The sequence below is a fragment of the Anthonomus grandis genome, chromosome 10, assembly GCF_022605725.1.
Source record: "Anthonomus grandis grandis chromosome 10, icAntGran1.3, whole genome shotgun sequence".
Lineage (NCBI taxonomy): Eukaryota > Metazoa > Arthropoda > Insecta > Coleoptera > Curculionidae > Anthonomus > Anthonomus grandis.
In genome coordinates this window covers 10,270,176-10,289,692 of record NC_065555.1, presented here as the reverse complement: position 1 = coordinate 10,289,692, position 19,517 = coordinate 10,270,176, and the positions used below count along the sequence as shown (strand labels likewise).

Sequence of the window (19,517 nt, the reverse complement as noted above, 5' to 3'; positions counted from 1 at the left end):
CCTTTTTTAGACTTAAGTAATAAGGGATAAGTGAACAATATTTTCGTGATTCAAAAAAAAAGGAGTTAGATACCTATATTCTGCTAGGTTAAGGGATTCTTGTAAACCCTTTTTCATATCACAAGAAATCTGAACTATATATTTTTTTTTATTTTGGAAATAGCTACTCTTATTCATAAATATCCTAAACCTTCCTCTAACACTGGTCATATGACTCGTCAGGTTAACATAGTTCTTTTAAATTTTGTTTTTGACAGCAGTTTTGCTTCTTTTTAAGCCTCTTTTGTTAATTCTTAATAATGTGTTTTTTTTTTAATTTTATAGTTTAAAAATATATATTAATTTTTCTATAAATTTATAATTTTTTAATTTCTAGGATGCCTGTACACCAGATTTTGTTTTACGTAATATAGCACATTTTCTTTCTTTTATTCTTTTTTTCATTGCCAGTTGAAGTAAATTAGTTAATTCAGATTTAGTTTCTTATTATCTCTTAATATTTCTTACTCTGTCGTATTTCTGTTTCTCTATTAGCACAGAATGATGTAAAAAATGATTGTGTGGCTTCAAATCCTTTAGACTTTTTAATAACTAAAACCACGCATACTACTGCCTTATTTTACAGTTATTGCTATTGTTGATGATAAAATTTTTATGGAATATTAATAATAATTCATTTATTTACTGGATATAAACTTATTTCAATATTGCAGGTATGCACCGAAAATCCCTGGAAGCAGCAGAACAACTGAAAGAATCCGATAATGGGGCCAGCGACCACGAAGATACCACATCCATGCGCACTGACACGAGCGACACTAGCGCCACCTCAAGTCAAAACCACCAATCAACGCCGTCTTCTCAAACTCCCAATCCGAATTCAATGTTGGATAGTAAAGAGCAACTGAATCTAGCAAACGTGGTAACGTCACAACCTCCACAACCGATTCAAAATAATTACCCTGAAGATCCCGAAGTTTTTAGGAATAATTCGATTGCTTGTTTAAGAGCGAAAGCTCAGGAGCATAGCGCTAAGCTTTTAGGTCATAATTTAATGGTGCATTCTGCGCCTAGTAGACCGAGTTCTGGGGGTTGTGACGCTAATCAGAATAATCTACATCATCCGGAAGGGGGTGGGGGTGAACAAGGAATTTTTTGACATTCTAGCGGATAGTGGGGTTCTTGTAAAGGGCCCGTCGACCAAGAATACTAAAAAAACAAAATACTTTTTTGTTCGTGAAGGTAATAATTTTATATATGATATTTACAACGAATTGAAAAGATACAATATATATACTAATTAATTATTATCAATGTATATTATTTGCATAAGACTACTATAAATAAGGAACTGGCTTAATTTTTTAGTACTGAGCTTCTAATTAAACCTGAGTTATATTAACTCGTATTTTTAGTATTCTTGGTAGAATATTTTGGTGTTCCTTAAATATTTTAAAAAGATATATATATTATAGATTTCGAGAATTCCAAAAAAAAATACTTGTAAGATATTAAGGATGTAAATGATCAAAAATTTTAATTTAGTAATTCGCACAATTCCAATATTTTTATTGCGACGAGAGTGCACAAATATTAATGGTGAAAAATCAAAATTATGTATACTTTTTCAAAAATGTTTTTGGGTCATGATTTTAGAGTAACTAAATAGCTGATAATGAGTAAATACATCATCTCTCTCTTTTATTTTTAAGTAAAATAGCTTTTATCAGCTCTTAAGCAATGCAAATCTGCTTTCAATGCTCAATTTGCTTTTCGCCCCTTGGTACGTAATTTACTTCTTTTACAAGTCTCTATATCATATCTCTAAGACTAAACTATGAAGATTATACTCTGATGTTTTGATTATATCAGCCTATACTAACGTTTTACTTTTAAAATTAAGAAAATCTATTTTATAAAGTAGAATATTCCAATATATAAATCCAAAAGAACAAGAACCTCATACAAATCACTTAAAGTAGAAAATCAAAGAAGCAACTGAATTGTAAGGAACTACTAAATGTGGTCTTATTTAAGAATTTAATCGACAAGATTTAAAAGAAAGTTAATGAGTTGGTCATCAATTTAATCATCAATTTAAGCAAATTAACAAACTGAAGCAAAGAAAGAAGTAAAGAGACGAATGTAACGAGATTGAAGATCTACAACAAAGTTATTTTAATACTCTGAACATATTCTTGATTTGGAATATGGATCCAAGGAAGTATGTATATTAATAGCAAATCTACTATTGCAAAAGATAAAAAAATGCAAAAAGAAAATAAGAAGTTAAAGAAAATTTAGGGTGAGCAACCCTAACTATTAAAGCCATTGTAGTCCACATTTAAACTACTTTCTTAGTACAACTTTTAACTACGAAGAAAAGGCTAATGCTGAAAAAAATGTAAAGGAGCAATTTAATATTAACATTTTTAGTACATTCTAATAAAACCAAAGCTACTAAATATAATGGATATACAGGGTGATTTTTAAGTTAAAACTTTTTTTTTAACTGTGTATAGAACTCGGTAAAATAAAAAATTTTTTCAAATAACTTTATTCAAAAAACCGAAAAATAAAAAAATTGCTTTGCCAAAATGTTATAAAATGAGTCCAATATGGTTCTCTCTAATTTAAATAAGTTGTTCAAAGTTGTCACCATTAACTTCAACACAATAATTTGCTCGACGTAACCACTGTTCCCTACCGGCACGCAATAGAGAAATTGGTTTTTGTCTAATTGTTGCCGCAGCCTCCTCAATACGTGCTATTAGTTCTTCTTGTGTATCGATAGGCGTCTTGAAAACTAAACTTTTCATATACTCCCACAAAAAAAAGTCACATGGATTTAGGTCTGGCGACCTTGGTGGCCATGCAACTGGTCCATTTCGGCCAATCCACCGATTTGGGTAACTTATATCCAAAAATTTGCTCACTTCTCGTCTAAAATGGCAGGTGCTCCATCTTGCAGGAGCCACATAGCTTGCCTGATATTCAGTGGCACGTCTTCTAACAGAACAGGCAGATTATTTTGCAAAAAGTCCAAGTAAACATCGCCCGTCAAACGGTCTGGTAAGATAAATGGTCCAACAAGTATCCCATTCACAATTCCTGTCCACACATTAGCAGAAAAGCGGTGTTAAAAATTGGTTCTGCGAATTGCATGGGGATTATCAACAGACCAAACATGCGTATTTCGAAAATTGTTAATTCCGTTTCGGGTGAATGTTGCCTCGTCCATGGCTAAAATTTTGTTCGAAAAATGTTGATCATTTTCATGTTGTTGTAGGAACCATTCACAAAACTGAACTCTGCGGGGGAAGTCTTCAGGCAGTAGCGCTTGGACACGTTGAACGTGAAATAGATTAAATTGATTCTCGCGCAATGTTGTCCATACTTTTGTTTGACTTAATCCGACCTGCGCTGCAACAACTCGAGTACTTGTTGTTGGATCTTCTTCGATGAGATTTAAAATTTGTTCTTCCCTATGAACATTTTCAGGTCTCCTTCCTCTTCTTGCAATTGCAAGTATCCCTAGCCCGTTGAATAAGATTTATGAAACTTCTGGGTGTAGGATGATTCCGCAAAGGAAAGCGGTCTGCGTATAATACCGAAGAAGCAGCAGCAGCACTTTGAAGACACTCTCCGTAAATAAGCAACATATCCACAAGTTCATTGTTAACATAACGATGTGCCATTTTTAGGATTTGCAAATTTAAAATTAACAACAATAAACCAAAAGTGTCTAAGACTAACTGATCGGTACAATGCGTGATCGATAATACAAAAATTCGAGCAAAAACTAAACATAAGAGTGTATCGAACAAAGTTATTTGAAAAAAATTAATATTTTACCGAGTTCTATACACAGTTAAAAAAAAGTATTAACTTAAAAATCACCCTGTATAATGGATATATCAGAGGGTAATAAATGACACCTGAAAATTCTGAGTTTTTATAGAAAGAAAACAAAGTCTAAGCTAGTTGAAAAGGATATAAGACAAAATGGATTGCTGATAGAATTTTATTGCTAATAGAAAAAATATTAAAATCTGCTTTAAATGAGCTGAACTACGTTAGCTCATTAAAATATAGGATAAAAATTACAAAATGAAACGAAACTCAAATCAGAAATTGTACCTTGCCCATGAATTGCATATAGAGTAAAATGGCTGACTTACTATAAAATAAAAAAGATTTCCTCAATAAAACAGAACATAAAAAATTTTCCGAATGATGAGTAATTGGAAACAGTCGAAATACATTAACAAGTCAAGAGATTACATGTATACCGAGATTGTAAAAGTTTAAAAAAATATTTTTACTGGATCAGCTTAATAAAGAAGTAACTTCTAAAACTTTTAACTAGAAGGAAAATATATGATACAATCCAAAAAAATAGATAAGAATGGACATAAATGATAATTTCGGTGCTTAAATTGATACGTCAAGGATGTACATTCATTAAAACAATTCAAGATATTTATAAAAAACCTAATTAAATCAGTAGTAACAAGGTATTTTCTAGTGGAAATAATAAGCCGCTAAGGCCATACAGCCTTACTTGCAGATAAAAAAAATTACTTGTAACCTCAATATCTTTCTGAAGTGAATTTTAAGGCGGATACTATTAAGTTATGCATTTCTTTGATATGGTTCTTTGAGATATAAACTCAGTGGAAAGGCTTTAAAATGTTAGGCATAAAAATTCGTAGACTAGAAAAAAAAGCTAGTTAGCTCGTGTATTTCATGATTAACCTAGCCATTAAATACTTGAAAATTTATACATTTTCCTAGAAAACTCATTTAATCCTTCAGGTTGAATAAATGAGAGAAGTAACGCACATAATTATGGTTAAAATATTTTGGATAATAAACTTTTATTTATAAATAGAGTAACTTGCGGAAAAGTACTCTTATGCTTTTTTGAGCAGAATGCTCAGTTCAATTTTACATTAAATACTATATTATCTTCAGAATTAATATGCTTGTAATATTTTAACTACTTCTAATCATAAACGGTTTATCCTTAGAAAATTAAATTAAATAATAAACATCAAGAGAAGATTAAATGTTTGTTCTATCCAGAACATATCTTCATTTTCCATCTCTTAAGATTTGAACCCAGTCCTATATTTGCCATACTCCTGCTTTATTCAATTAATTAAAAGCATTTTCATTATCCAACTCTATATTATTTCTGGCAAATTCACCATGAAAATATATGCTTTCGTTAGACTGCCTAAACCTTAATGCTAAATTATGCAATTGGAATACTATTTAGCAAGAAATTTATTCGATTCTAAAAATTTTCGTCTTGTGTAGATAAATTTAACTTTATGAATTTTGTTACGAGTTTTGAGATTTTAGTGTCACACCAAAGGCTCCAACCATAGGACTTGTAAAGTGAAAAGTCCATAACCTTTGCTTTATTTTTTCTTTCAACGGTTGCAAAAAATAAAGTGCACTTATGCAATCTTTAAATATTTAGTAAAAAGAGAATATAAAACATATAATTACAACGGTTTACAAATATTTGCCTATAGTTCCAAATGATTCTAGAAAAAAAAATTTAAACATTGAGTTTTGTGGTAAACCTGTTTTGTTATTTCCATATTATTTTCTATACTGCTGGACCTTTGTAATTATTTTTTTTATTTTTATGATGATGAATTATGGATGGCTTTTTCATTATTCGACTCTAAATTGTATTCTAGCCCCGTCAAACTTAAACTATTAAATGCTTACAAATGTTTGTGCATTTTATTGTTTTTATTTGTTAAAATATAGCGAATGAATAGCACCATATTTTTTGCGCTGCTAATTCCTTAAAAATGTTACTACTGGAACTTTTTCAACTTTTAAGAGATTCAAAATTTTAATTTATAAATATATCGTTTAATAAAAAAATCGAAAACAAAACAAAAAAACTCCAGGTCAATATGTGGCGTTATTTTAAAGTTCGCCGTTAGAAAACAAGAGTTTAGAAACAAATTTTTTGAAAACAAAAACTACAAAAAAAGTAGTAATATATCCAATTGCTCATAAGTTCCTTCAAATAATCCTCTTTAAAAATAATAAAATTGATTAGAAGTTATTTAATAAGTTCCTTCCTATTTTTATGAACAATGATCGTGGTGTTAAAAAAGGCATGAAAATAATCATCAAAACCTAGCCTTACTAGTCATTTACAGTTTTTTTATTACAAAAACTAGTTGTTCATTTTAGAATAATAAGTAACGACTATTCAGATTCCAGTTAATATTCTTAACTTTTGCTTACTAATAAAAGGCTGTGCCATACTAAAAATTAGACTTATTTACTTCAAGCTATTTTTTTTAATCGCTTTAAGCTAAAAGGCAATTTTAGTTTTGTATTATTAATTTTTGTATTTTTTTAAATAAAAACTATCAAATATTTAGGTCTTGTGATATTCAATTTTGGTTATGTTGTATAATTGTTTTTTTAATAATGTTTGATAAAATATATGATTTTAGAGTTTGTATATTAAATAATAAGAAATAAGTAGTTATCTTATTTATTAAACTTTAAAATTAGTAAAAAATGAATAAATATTTAAAAGTTCATTCAAATAAATCAATTTTTAAAAGATTTCTATTACTTAAAGCAAATCATTTTAGTCTACAAAACTTGTTCGAGATATCGTTAAAATGTTTAGTACAGTGCTTTTACCCCTCTTTCGGTCTTCATAATATCTGGCTCAGGTACAAAAACCGGTTTCTAAAAATAGAGTTTCAGATTGTTGTTTCCCTCTTTGACTGCATCTGCTTACGATACTACGAGTATATTCTAAGAATATATTTGATAAGTTTTAAATGCCAAGAATGCATTTATAAGTAAGCGTATTGCAAGTATAATAATAATGCAATAATTATTTTCTATTTAATTAGTTTATTCGTAACTTATAGGAACTTCTACCTACATGCAATTTTTTTACGTAGTAATTGTTTTTTTGGTTGAGCTAAAAATATGATTATTGCTATCTTTATGTAAAAAACATTTATTTGTTAAAGTAATCAAAACTTTCACAAAGTCCAACACGGAATATTTTTAATTCAAGAAAATTAATCATGTTAATAAACATTTGACACCCTGTATCTGTTAATATCTGTTGGGGTATATATAAATATTGATAATTAACTATTTATTCCTAAGGGCATAAAACTATTTTTTATGCATTTTTCGTTGTATGATTGAAACTATAGTTTTTATTACTTTTCCCCGCCATTCTTATAGGAAATAAAATCCAAAACATTTTGATTGTTTTTTTAAAAAACATACTTTAGTCGGTATTACTATAGAGGTAAAAAATCATAAAACGGATATTACAGTTATATAAATATATTCCAACGTATAAGAAGCACTCTCACTCTTCCTTCACAGACTTTCTAAATAATTTATATAGCATCAATTTACGTGGTAACTGTAAAAGTTAATTAAATACCTTTTTGTATGATTTGTATTATATATTAGAGATAGTAGAGAAATACTCCCTATGCAATATCTGAAAATTAAAACTGATAATAAGGTCAACATTTTTAAAGAAAATTTTTAATTTTAGGTGCAGATAGTCAACTTATGAAATGATTTTGCAACAAGGAATAAAGTTTAATAATCAGATAATTTTCAAAGACACACTCTATACCTAAGATGAGAGTCACTAAATATAAAAGCGGTCTGATGGCAACTTAGAGTACAGCTGATTAATACTTTTTGCTAAATATTAACCTCTGATTAAATGTACAACTTTGTTTAAATCTGTTACATTAGCAATTTGTCAAAACAAACAAGATACAATTTAAGATATTTCCTTAAGTAAATTTTTTTCTTCAATATATCATTCGACTAATAGAGAGCATGCAGCAGGTTAAAACAAGTAGTTTTTATCTAGGGCTTTCAGGTATACTCTAAGGCTCTCATCTTGGGACCGATGCTATTCAGTTTTTGTATAAATGAGTTTGGATCATAATTGAAAATTGAGATCACGAAGCTAACTTCGCAAACGATCTAAAGATTTACACACAAATCTCTTCTTCATTTGATTGTGTTTGTCTTCAAGGGAACATCGAAGTCTTTTGCTCATGTCGATCCAATGACGTAACATTCATAAGTATGGTTACATAAATTTGACAATCTTAAAAGATTCTGCTTTATAGTAATGGTATAATAATGATACTTTTTAACCCTCATCAACATCAATTAGCATACATTTACTTGATTGCCTGTTAGGGAGTAACGAGTTCAAATTACCGAATTTTTAACTAAGGCTTCGAAGCCTAAAGGTTCTACGATAAAGATTTAAGTTCTATATGGGATTAGAATTAAATTTCTTATCCTTTGCAGATTATTTAAAGATATTTAGACAACTTTTCTCTTTATTTGATGATTTTGCTCTCTAAGACTTTTCCTAGTGTTAATCCAATAACTTGTCACTGATAAGTATGGATTCCTAAAACTTGTGATTATAAAGGATTCTCGTCTTTGGAAATTCTTTATTAATGGTAATTTTTCAATCCAAACAAATAGAATTTAGCATATTTTACCCATTTAAAATAAATTTGTAAGAATAGCAACGTAATTTGTCTATTCCACCTGAATATTTAAGAGCAGAATGTTAAAATTAGTGGCTTTTTATTTAGGACTTTCAAGTGTTCTTTAAAGCTAGGACTTGAGACTAATTTGAGCTGTTCAGTCTTTTTACTAATATCCTTGGATCTCAATTAGAGTTGAACTTTTTACACTTTGCAGATGATTTAAAGATTTAGTAAGCGATCTTCTTTTAAGTTGATGATCTTGCTCTTTAACTGGATATCAATATCGTATTTCAGTATCATCTTTTTCTATGTTTTCTAAAATTTACAATTCTAAAGATTCTGTTAATAGTACTCTATTAATAGTACTTGTCTTATCTCAAATATTATTTAATATATATTTAATATTTAAAATATTTCCCCAAGGAAATTTGCCTATACCTTCTATACTATTTGATCGATAGAAACCAGCAATTTAAAACTGATGGCTTTTTATTCAATGTTTTTGAGTATTGACTAATAAAAGGTAAAATTAGTGCCTTTTCATCTAAGGTTTTTAGGTGTCCTTTAAGGCTCCCATAAGGAACCACTGCTATTCAGCCTTTCGATTATTATTCATGGATCTTAACTAGAATAAAACTTCCTAAGCTTTGCAAAATATTTAAAGACCTACAAATAAATCATCTCTTTTGAACCTCTTATTCCTGATTTAAAGATTAACAAACAAATATTCTTTTCACTTAATCACCTTGGCCTTTAAGGGGATCTCAAACATTTTTCCGTTATTAATCCAATGATATGTCTCAATCTAAGTATTACAAAGATGGACATCAATATGATCCTCTAAAACTTCCTCGGACTTAATATCTCTAGATGAAATTGATAAATAAAGATCAGCAAATATTAAACAAAAGAGGATTTTCTGTTCACTATAAGGATTCTGCTCTTTTAGGAGGATATTAAGCAAGTCTTGTCTCAAATCCAATGATAATGAATATGGCATCATAAAATTTACAGTTCTAAAAAATTATCGTTTTCGGTAATATTTTGTTAATGGTACATTTGTGAAATAGATTGCTTAGTGATGAACACGCATTAGGGTGGGTCGGTTCTCTAGGTTTTTATGCCTATAGTAAAAAAAGTTGCCAAATGGTCCATAATGAATACCAATTTTTTACTTTTTTTTATTTTATTATTTAACCCGTTTTAATTTTATTATTTAAACGTTAAGTCTCCCCGCCAGGTAAATTTGTACGGAACGGCCCCTCCCTTCAAAAATTTCGTGATGAGGCTAATACTAAACTCTTTGATATTTCAAAGTACAAATGTACCGATTTTAACTTGTGTATTTGTGAGAAGTCATAGAAAGTTCCAAAAATTGAACAAGCTTTCCTAAACGACCAGAGAACTACACGATTAATGTCTATAGGGCAAGTAGATGCCAAAACAAGTAAAATTTTGCAGCAAAAACAAAAAAGGAAAAGCAGGGACCTCTCGCGTAATATTCCGGAGGACAAAAGTCAACAAAACATTTCGCGTAATGTATCAGAAAGAAAAATGGAACAAGGCAATCTATCAGATATATCAGTGCAAATCAAACCAAACTGTGATTCAGACTTCGAACCAGAGCCGTCAACTTCTACGGGCATAACCCTCGACTTTCCTGCATTAGCAAAAGCAATAGACCGAGCTGGATTATCAAGTAGAAAAGGATCAATGATCGCCAGTGTAGTTCTCTGGAAGATGTTGGATTGATATCCAAAACTGATCAATCTTATGTAATAGACAAGTCCAAATTAGATCGACAAAGAAAAAGGCAACGACTCGACTTACAAAAAAAAGATAATAAAAGATGGTACTAGTCTTCAAGCTCTCTATTTTGATGGACGCAAAGATAAAACTCTTCACATTAAAAAACAGAAAATCATTATCGAAGAACATATAGTGTTATTAAAGGAACCAGGTAGCGACTATATAGGACACGTAACACCTGAAAACGGTACTGCAAAGACCATAGCTTCAACGATTCTAAAATATTTAACCGAAAATGAAGTATTAGTTAGCGAGTTAGTTGAGGTTGGCTGCGATGGTACTGTCATTAACACTGGGCCTCACGGTGGTGTAATGCATTTGTTGGAATTACATCTTAAACGACCTTTGCAATGGCTAATATGTCAACTACATGCAAACGAGTTGCCATTACGACATTTGGTTCGACATCTGGACGGAAATACCACAGAACCAGAATCATTCTCGGGATCTATCGGCAAACTTATTGAAAAATGTGGGCGATTACCTGTCGTATGCTACGAAACAATCAAAGTTAATTTGCCTGAGGTCAATTTAAAAGAATTAAGTAGCGATCAAAAATATTTATACGAGATTTGCACTGCCATATCTACTGGAAACTGTCCATCTAATTTAGCGAATAAATCTCCTGGCAAGTTATCTCACGCAAGATGGCTAACAACAGCAAATCGTATCTTGCGGGCTTACATTGCGGTAAGAAATCCCCCGCCTAAATTAAAAGTGTTGACAGAATATATTCTGCGAGTATATGTGAAGATTTGATTTCGAGTAAAAACTGTACCATTGTGCACATTTAGAGCTCTTCACCTTTTGCAGCCAATTCCATATTCAAGATATTTAAATGAAGAACTTAAAGCTGTAGTTGATCCTGTAATTCAACGAAATGGCTTTTATGGCCATCCTGAAAATATTATACTAACAATGATCTTTGACTCACGTCGTCATATAAGAGAATTAGGGTACAGAAAAATATTAAGTTGCAGGTCGAATGAGAAAAAAATCCCTGTAAATTTCAATAGCACGATAAGAAAATTTGAAATTCCCAAGTTCAATTTTGAAGCGGAATCATATATTGATTTAATAAATTGGCAATAGTGCAAAGTGACAGAGCCACCAATGACGAAGCATCTGTCTGATGAAGAAATTGAAGAATTTATTAAAACTAGCAACTATCCAGAGGGAGATTTATGGAAGTTACCCTGCCATACGCAGGCTGTTGAAAGATGTGTCAAATTAGTGACAGAGGCATCGTCGGCCGTATGTGGGTTTACTAACAGAGATGGTTGGATACGTACATTTACGAGAAATTGCTCATATGGTTGGGTGGATGGGTGGGCAGAGATGGAACTCGATGGGAGCCACCTCCCCGTGGTGAGTTCTGGGTTATTTTGTATCTGTTTATATACAAAATAGGCGAAGAGCTGCTCGTAAGTGGGAAAGTTGAAAAATGCTTAATTTTTTTTAGGCTTAAGAGCTGGCGGAGGGCTTAAATATGTCTACAATTTAATATTTTTTTTTGCGTATTTAGAGGACTATATTACATTATTTTATAGCACAGGCAACTTATTTTCTTTTTATATTTTTTTTGTATTTTTGGGGGGGGAGGTAACGGGGGGTGCAAACGCTTATGATTTTTTTCTTAATTTGCACGATATTATTTTACCCAATAGCAAGTTTTTAAACCACAAGTCTGTCAAAATTAAAGAAAAAGTATAAAAACGACCTACCCCACGCATATGGCTGGATGAGCTCAGTACTTACGTTTTAATACCATTTTAAGATTACTAAGCAAAACTACTAAACTAGTCAGTTGCTTGATAAGATCTTACAAAAATTCAACAACATTTTGGCTTTAAAGGCCCTTTAAATCCGATTGGTGCAATCTAACCTTAAATTTTCTAATATAATGTCTGCAACTCTCAAGGTTCTTATTAATTAGTTGTAAAATGTTGAATTTAAATTTGCTTGAGTACTTCAAGAGCAAAATTCTTATTTAACCATTACTAAACTATTCTAATGTTTGTGTTAAATAACATGGTTATGCTTTAGAAATTTCTATTCAGTCAACACATACTTAAATGCCATGACCTTTTTAGTACCTTTTTTAAGTAGGTTGATAAAATTAAGCCTTAGATACTTAGTCAAGTGCTTTAATCAGATCTCACTGCGCTTACTTTTCCAATATTAACGCAGTAGTAAAGTCTTTCCTTTACATGAAAGAATTTGTAGTTGACAATCTTTGAAGACCGAAATCCTTCCTTTTAAAAAATTGAATAAATGGTTAATTGATTAATTAATTGGCAGTTTCATTCAGCTATTTAGGACATGGAGATGCCAATAAGAAAAAATTGGTCGATTAAAAAAAAATTATTAAGGGCTGATATGAGAAAATTTAAAAAAACTTTGACCTAAAAAAATTATTTTTTATTTTTTAATAAAAATAAAGGCAGCTGTTGAGAAGACAGGATGTCTTATGAGAGTTGAGAGACTACTATGTAGCAAATAAAGTTTATTGTGTTAGCATCTACGTTTTTTCCAAAAATTACAAATATACTCAATTTTATAATACTTGACAATAGCATTTTAATTACTCTAAAACCATGACCAAAGAAATAATTTTTTTAGCCCCAGTTATTATACCATTTTAAATAAAACATCGAAAAATCAGGAAGATTGATAAAAGAACATATTACTCAAAAACCTATAAATACAGTCTAAGGACATTATTTGTAGATTTTATAATTTTTGTGCAATAAATTTTAGGCTAATCTAATCAGTAAAAATATTCAATAAATATTTGATGTAAATATCTGAAAATTTTAAAATAGAAACCCACCTTATTAGATAAGCCAATATTTTTACTGATTTAGAACAAGTTGTTTGTATATGGTACCTATAATAGAGTTAATATTTTCCTTTTGTATGGCAGTAAAAAAATATTTGTTTTGTGAGCTTTAGTATTACTGTAATAATGTAATAGATCTTATTTATTTATTCAGGCTGATAAAAGTTTTAAAAACTACTTAATTTCATGGTAAACATGGATGTAGAAAATCTCTATTTTTTTTGTTAAGTTAAATAAAATGAACAATGTGCAAAATATAAAACCATAAATGTTTTATGTATTTTGTAACTCTACTGTTTAGTCATAGAAAGCGTTAGTGTAGCGTTAAATGTAGATAAATCTTGTACTTAAAATGTACAAATAACTATTAAACTTTGAACAAGGCAGTTTTAAATATTGCAATAAATGTGTAATACTTAAATATGTACTAATAAAAAGTTTCTTTAAGAGCCATGTTTAGTTTAATTTTTTATTGTTGTATTGCAAATGTACAAATATCAGGTCATTCTTTATACAATACAGGATATGTGCTTAACATAAAAAAGTAGCGATTCGTCAAGAAACGCTGCTTGAAATTTCTTATTAAAAGGAAGATATTGTTCATGTGGGTCCAGTCAATTTGATTTTCTTATAAAGAAAAACTCCTTTGATGCTATATTTATTTTTTGTCAGATCTTCTTCAGATTTTCAAAGAGAGAGGTAACCACATGACTGCTTATGACTACTTTAAGTTATAGAATACTGCTGCGGAAGCGTTCTTTATATGATGTTAGGAGTGTTGCACTTAACTAGTTTAAGAGTTAGTTACCTGATTGGGAATCAGTGCACACAGGATATATGCTTACCATAAAAATAAATCTCAACTTCTCGGAAAATGATCAATTTCACATTATTAAACATAATCCAAATTAAGAGAGAGACTATTCGTGGAATACTTCTTAAAAATTCTTCTTAAGGAAGATATTCTTCATGCTTGTCAATTCGGTAGTGGAGAAAAACTCCTCTGGGTTCAGCAAGTGGTAACTACATCAGTGTTTTGTGACTTTTTTAAGGCATCTGACTATGTAAGTCACAAAATACTGCTGCGGAAGCTTTTTGTACATGATGTTAGGGGTGTTGCACCTACATAATTTGAGAGTCATTTTTTTGGTCGAAAGTGAAATGTGCATCAGCATCTTGCTGGTGTGCCTGACTGACCTAACAAAATATATAAAAACTTTATACTAAAATACGTGAAACTTTATATTGTTTACTAATGATAAATTTTCAGCAGCTCTCAAGTAATGTCACATCTGATCTTTTAATTAATTAAGATGTCTGACTTAAATCAACCTTGACCTATGTATGTCAAAGATTCAGATCATTTATTTTTATTCAAATATTAACATTTATGCCCTCTTAACCCGTTTCTGTTTTTGTTTTTCATAAAAAAAGAGAAACAAAATATAACACTTGATCGTCTTTTCATAGATACCTTTACTATTGGATCTTGTTGCTTACTTAAAAAACTGCTTACTTAAATTGCAAAAAAAAAAGATTTTCAAATGATTGGTAGAAGTATTAAATTAGGAAGATAAATATTATACCGCTTATTATTCCTCATTACAAATCTCTATATACTGTGATATTATAAATCTACTTTAGCTTTGAAATTAGAAGTGTAAGTACTAAGCAATTAAATCATATTTGCTGGAGAAGGCACTTAATTGTACTAAAGGTATTTTGTTTTTTGAATATTTGTAGTAAAAAATTATGAACAAATATAGTATTTATACCACAATCAGTAAAGCGAAATAATATAATTCAGACCAAAAAATCTGAACTTATTTTTTGACTTACTGAAATTATCCTAAGCAGCTTTTAAAGGCTGACCTTGTTACAAACTATAAGAACTTTTAGATGATTTACCACATGATGATGATTGCTATGGAGATGTGCCTTAGATTAACTCCACCAACTTTTTTTATATGCCTCTCTCCAGTCAAACAAGATCTTTTGGGATTCGGTTCCCTTGAGGACTCTTAGTCACCTCGTCATGAAAGAGAATTAAAATCTTCAGACAAAGTGAAAAAGTAGAAGGCCGATTATAAGATATTCATTTTCTTAGTTCTGCTCGGATTCGCCTATAACCCGGTGTTTTTGTGATGTACATACTTTAAACAATATAATTTTAGAATTTCATTACCAAAGACTGGTCTTATTAGTCCATTATATTATGCGAGAAATTTTCAATATTGGTTATATAAGACGTATATAATGTATTTTTTCAAAAATTGCACAGGACAGTTATACAGTTAGAAAAAGGAGAGAGTTCTTAGAATTTTTTTAAATATAAAATATTAATATTTTTATAAAATAAATTATGATAATACCAGTATTATTAATAAAAATCATTATACATATGCAGTATAAATTTACTTACCTTGCTTATATAGCTTTGTTACTTTTAAACATAATAACTGCATATACGGATAGGTGTAGATTAAATCAACTGCGCATTATTACAAACTAATATCGAATTCTATTCTTGTATGTATCATATTCATTCAAGTTATGCATAATTATTGCATGCTATTAGAAACAGACGTGTTTTTGCAAATTTTGATGGATTTTGATAATGCTTAGTTATCTGAACCGCATAATGAGGGAAGGTATAAGGTTCGATTGCCATGGTTAGAGGGTCATCCACCCTTACCTAATTCTTTTGGCCTTGCTGAATCTAGGCTGCAAAATACTGTTTATAAATAAAAAAAAGATGGTTTAATGGAAGAATATGATAAGGTTTTTCAGGTCTGATAATATAATTAAAGAGGTGTTCGAGGATGAACCTTTGATGGTTAATGTTCATTATTTGCCACATCGGCCAGTAGTTAAGGAGGATAGTACTCAAGAAGGCCAAATTGAAACTTGAAGGACTTTATACTTTATACTTTAACTATAGTGGGAGAGAGGACCAACTCATAACTATGCTAAGCCATTTATAGTAAAAACCTAAAAGACCTAATAGTAGTATACACTGCGCTCATTAGAAAATACAATATTACATGCACAAGATTGAGCTAAAAAAATACCGAGATGATGCAAGGTGGATGATGAAATAATGATACATATTCTATATGAATATCCAGCACAACAAATAAGTGGACACGGCATTCTTAAATCTATCCCATTTAAAGCAAATAAATTTAAAAAATTCTTTCGACCCATATGATTTTAGAGACACTCTGAAGTGCTTAATAATTGATCCACTTTGACTTAATTTATATAATGAAATTTAATTATAGTAAAGGTGAGCCATTTAGATGTAAAATATTTAAAAAAGTATGCTTATCCTAAATTACTTTGTCTAAAATTTTCATTTCTTATATTTTCTAGAGTCTTATTAATGAAATTTAATATTTAAATTTATTTTGATAATTTATGACTTTTGGTAAAGTGGTAAAAGAATAGAGTTTGATAAAAGAATAATAATTTTTTAAAGAAATTCGGTGTTATAAATTACAAAATAAAACATATCATACATATATAGGTTGAAATAAATAAATATAGACCGAGTAGAATACCATGAGATTCAAAGAGAAAAAAGAAAACAGATTAAAAATTATGCATATTAAACCAGGGAATAAATGCTCAACTATCTTGTATATAAAGTTAATTTAATGTAAAGATATCTGATTTAAGAAGCTCATTAGCCGTTAATTGTTTATAACCCATTACATTTACTTAATATCATAAATATGGAAATTTATTAAAACATTCATTCATCTAAAGAAATGTGTGTTTATCTGCTTTTAATTGATCATTTAAATATAAATACCAATTTTATTGAAGAAGTATTTTCTTCACAAAATAAATGCCAATCTTGTTTTAAGAGTTATGCATTTCGGTGATATAACTTATCATCATTAGACTCAACACGTTGTTTTGCCAATTAAAAAATAACCAACCATATTATTTTATGTTTTTGATTGTTTTTTATCAGCAAAACTAAGTGTTGAGCTCGGTGATGATAAGTTAACTTATTGAAATGCTTAACTCTTCAAACAAGAGGAAAGACTTCTTTTTAAGTAAACATCTTCCTTATAAATAGCCATGAATCAACTTTGACAATCTGTATATCTTTGCGATAGAGCGTTTTGTCCAGTTTTTACTAAATTGTTGGGACCAAGAAAAATTGTGTTTTAATATAAAAATATTTAAAACAGTATGTTCAAATGTAATTTTTATTGTTTTTGGATATTATTTTTACATTTAACCCTTTCGGACCCAATGGAACAAATAAATCCCAACATACATTTCATAACATCTGCTGGGCGCTATCTGTCCCGTTTTAACGGAAATTGTCATTAGCGGGTATTTTAAGGTTTTAACAATTTTTCGACAGGCAGTGACACGCTTTTTGGAGGTCAATCTGATTGTAAACGCCGAAAAGCGAGCACGTTATTGGGTTTTGACACTGTTTTTTTACAAATTTGATAGTTTTTGTGTAGTTTTTGAAACAATCTAATAAGATAAGTTCAGCATATATAATAGCAAAGTATTTTGATAGTTTTTTGTTTTGGTTTTTGCATTTTGGGTGTAATATTTGGCTATGGGATATATGTGTCCCAGTGGGTTTTCTGATAGGGTTATTTATATCCCAATGGTATTTTACAGTATGTCAAGAAAGAAGTTGTCTAGGGCAGCGCTTCAAGATCTTGCTGACAATTTAGAAGAGTGATCATACGGAGAAGAGGTGCAATCCCCATATGAAGACTCTTCCTCAGAAGAAGACCCATTCCATAATAGTGAAGAGTCCGACGAGTTGTATCAGCCCTCGGATACTTCGGACGAAGATAGTGGAGACATTGAAAGTGATGCAAACGAGAACCTAATCCAACCCAACGACGGCGTTATTTCTGCTGAAAATTCAGATCAAGAGCCTGAAACTCCTATTACAACTGGTAATATAATTTGGTCATTACCTACAAATACCTATGTTACAAGACTTAGCGTTCCAAAGAAAAGTCAATGTATCATACATCCTTCAATTGCTACAAATGCCTCCCCGCTGGACATATTCACTAAAATTTGTCCTCGGAGTTTATTTACTTTTATTGCTGAATCTACAAACCAGCGAATCAAAATTTACAAAGAAAATAAAAAAAGCAGGCGACTTTCACTGATGCAGGGGAGATTATGATTACTATTGGCTGCACATGTGTTTCAATAAGGGGCCAAAACTTCGCCATTACTGGTCATCGCATCCATCTTTGGGAAACAAAGGCATTAAATCGGCCATATCCAAAAATAGGTGTTTGTTTTTACTATCCAAGCTTTATTTCAATAATCCAGTTAAGACAGAAGGGGCCAGTAAGATTTACTATGTACAAGAGCTTCTATCTTGCTTCAAATATACATTTCAGAAATATCGATCCGACAGTACAAGTCAGAGTATTGACGAGAGCATGGTGGGCTTCAAAGGAAGATCTTCACTAAAACAATATATGCCACAAAAACCTGTGAAAATAGGCATAAAATTATGGTCTAGATGTGATGCCAAAACGGGATATACATACGATGCAAATGTATATTGCGGCAAGGACGACGTTGAAAAGAGCGGAACTTTGGGCGAAACTGTTGTAAAAAAATTATGTGAAACTATACAAAATCCAAACGTAGTTCTTGCCTTTTTACATCAGTCCGTTTGATGGATTCCGTCCAATAGCTAGCTGTGGGAACAGCCATTATTACAAGAAAAGACATACCAAAAAAATTCATCGAAAAACGAAAAATGTCTAGTGGTGAATGCGAGTTTTTATCAAATCAAACAAACTCTATTACGATCAAATGGTAATATACAAAGCAGGTTATTCTTTTGAGTAACTGCCATACTCCTGATATGACCTGTGTGAAGGGAAAAGACAAAACTGGGTAGAGAGTTGACGTATCCATATCCATATCCCACTGCTATTGCATACTACAATGAAATCATGGGTGGTGTGGATCTGGCTGATCAGATGAGTGGTGTGTATGACTTTGGCAGAAAATCAGGCAAATGGTAGAAAAAAGTATTTTATCGACTTTTGATGATGCTGTTGTTAACAGTTGGGTAATATATAATGACTTACGTCGTACCCAAAAAATGAAACCCTTACTGGAATTTTTATTTACCTTATCAGAGGACCTAATCGAAAAAGGACAACAGCAAACTTCAGTCAAACTTTAAAGAAACAGTTGTGGAAGACCATCAAAGAGATCAAAAGTAATGAAAAATGTGGGTGATCACCTTCCAATAGAAACATCGAAATGGCGAAAATGTGCTCGTTGCG

General features: G+C 30.5%; 1 protein-coding gene across 1 annotated transcript in view; it reads left to right on the top strand.

Moving 5' to 3' along the window:
* The window catches only part of LOC126741384 (visual system homeobox 2-like), a 191,043-nt gene extending 189,763 nt beyond the window's left edge, over positions 1-1,280 (top strand). Inside the window, exon 8 of the mRNA XM_050447778.1 lies at positions 714-1,280. Coding sequence (XP_050303735.1) covers positions 714-1,159 — 446 coding nt within the window. The 3' untranslated portion in view covers positions 1,160-1,280. The remainder of the gene's footprint in view (positions 1-713) is intronic.
* The last annotated feature ends 18,237 nt before the right edge of the window (positions 1,281-19,517 follow it).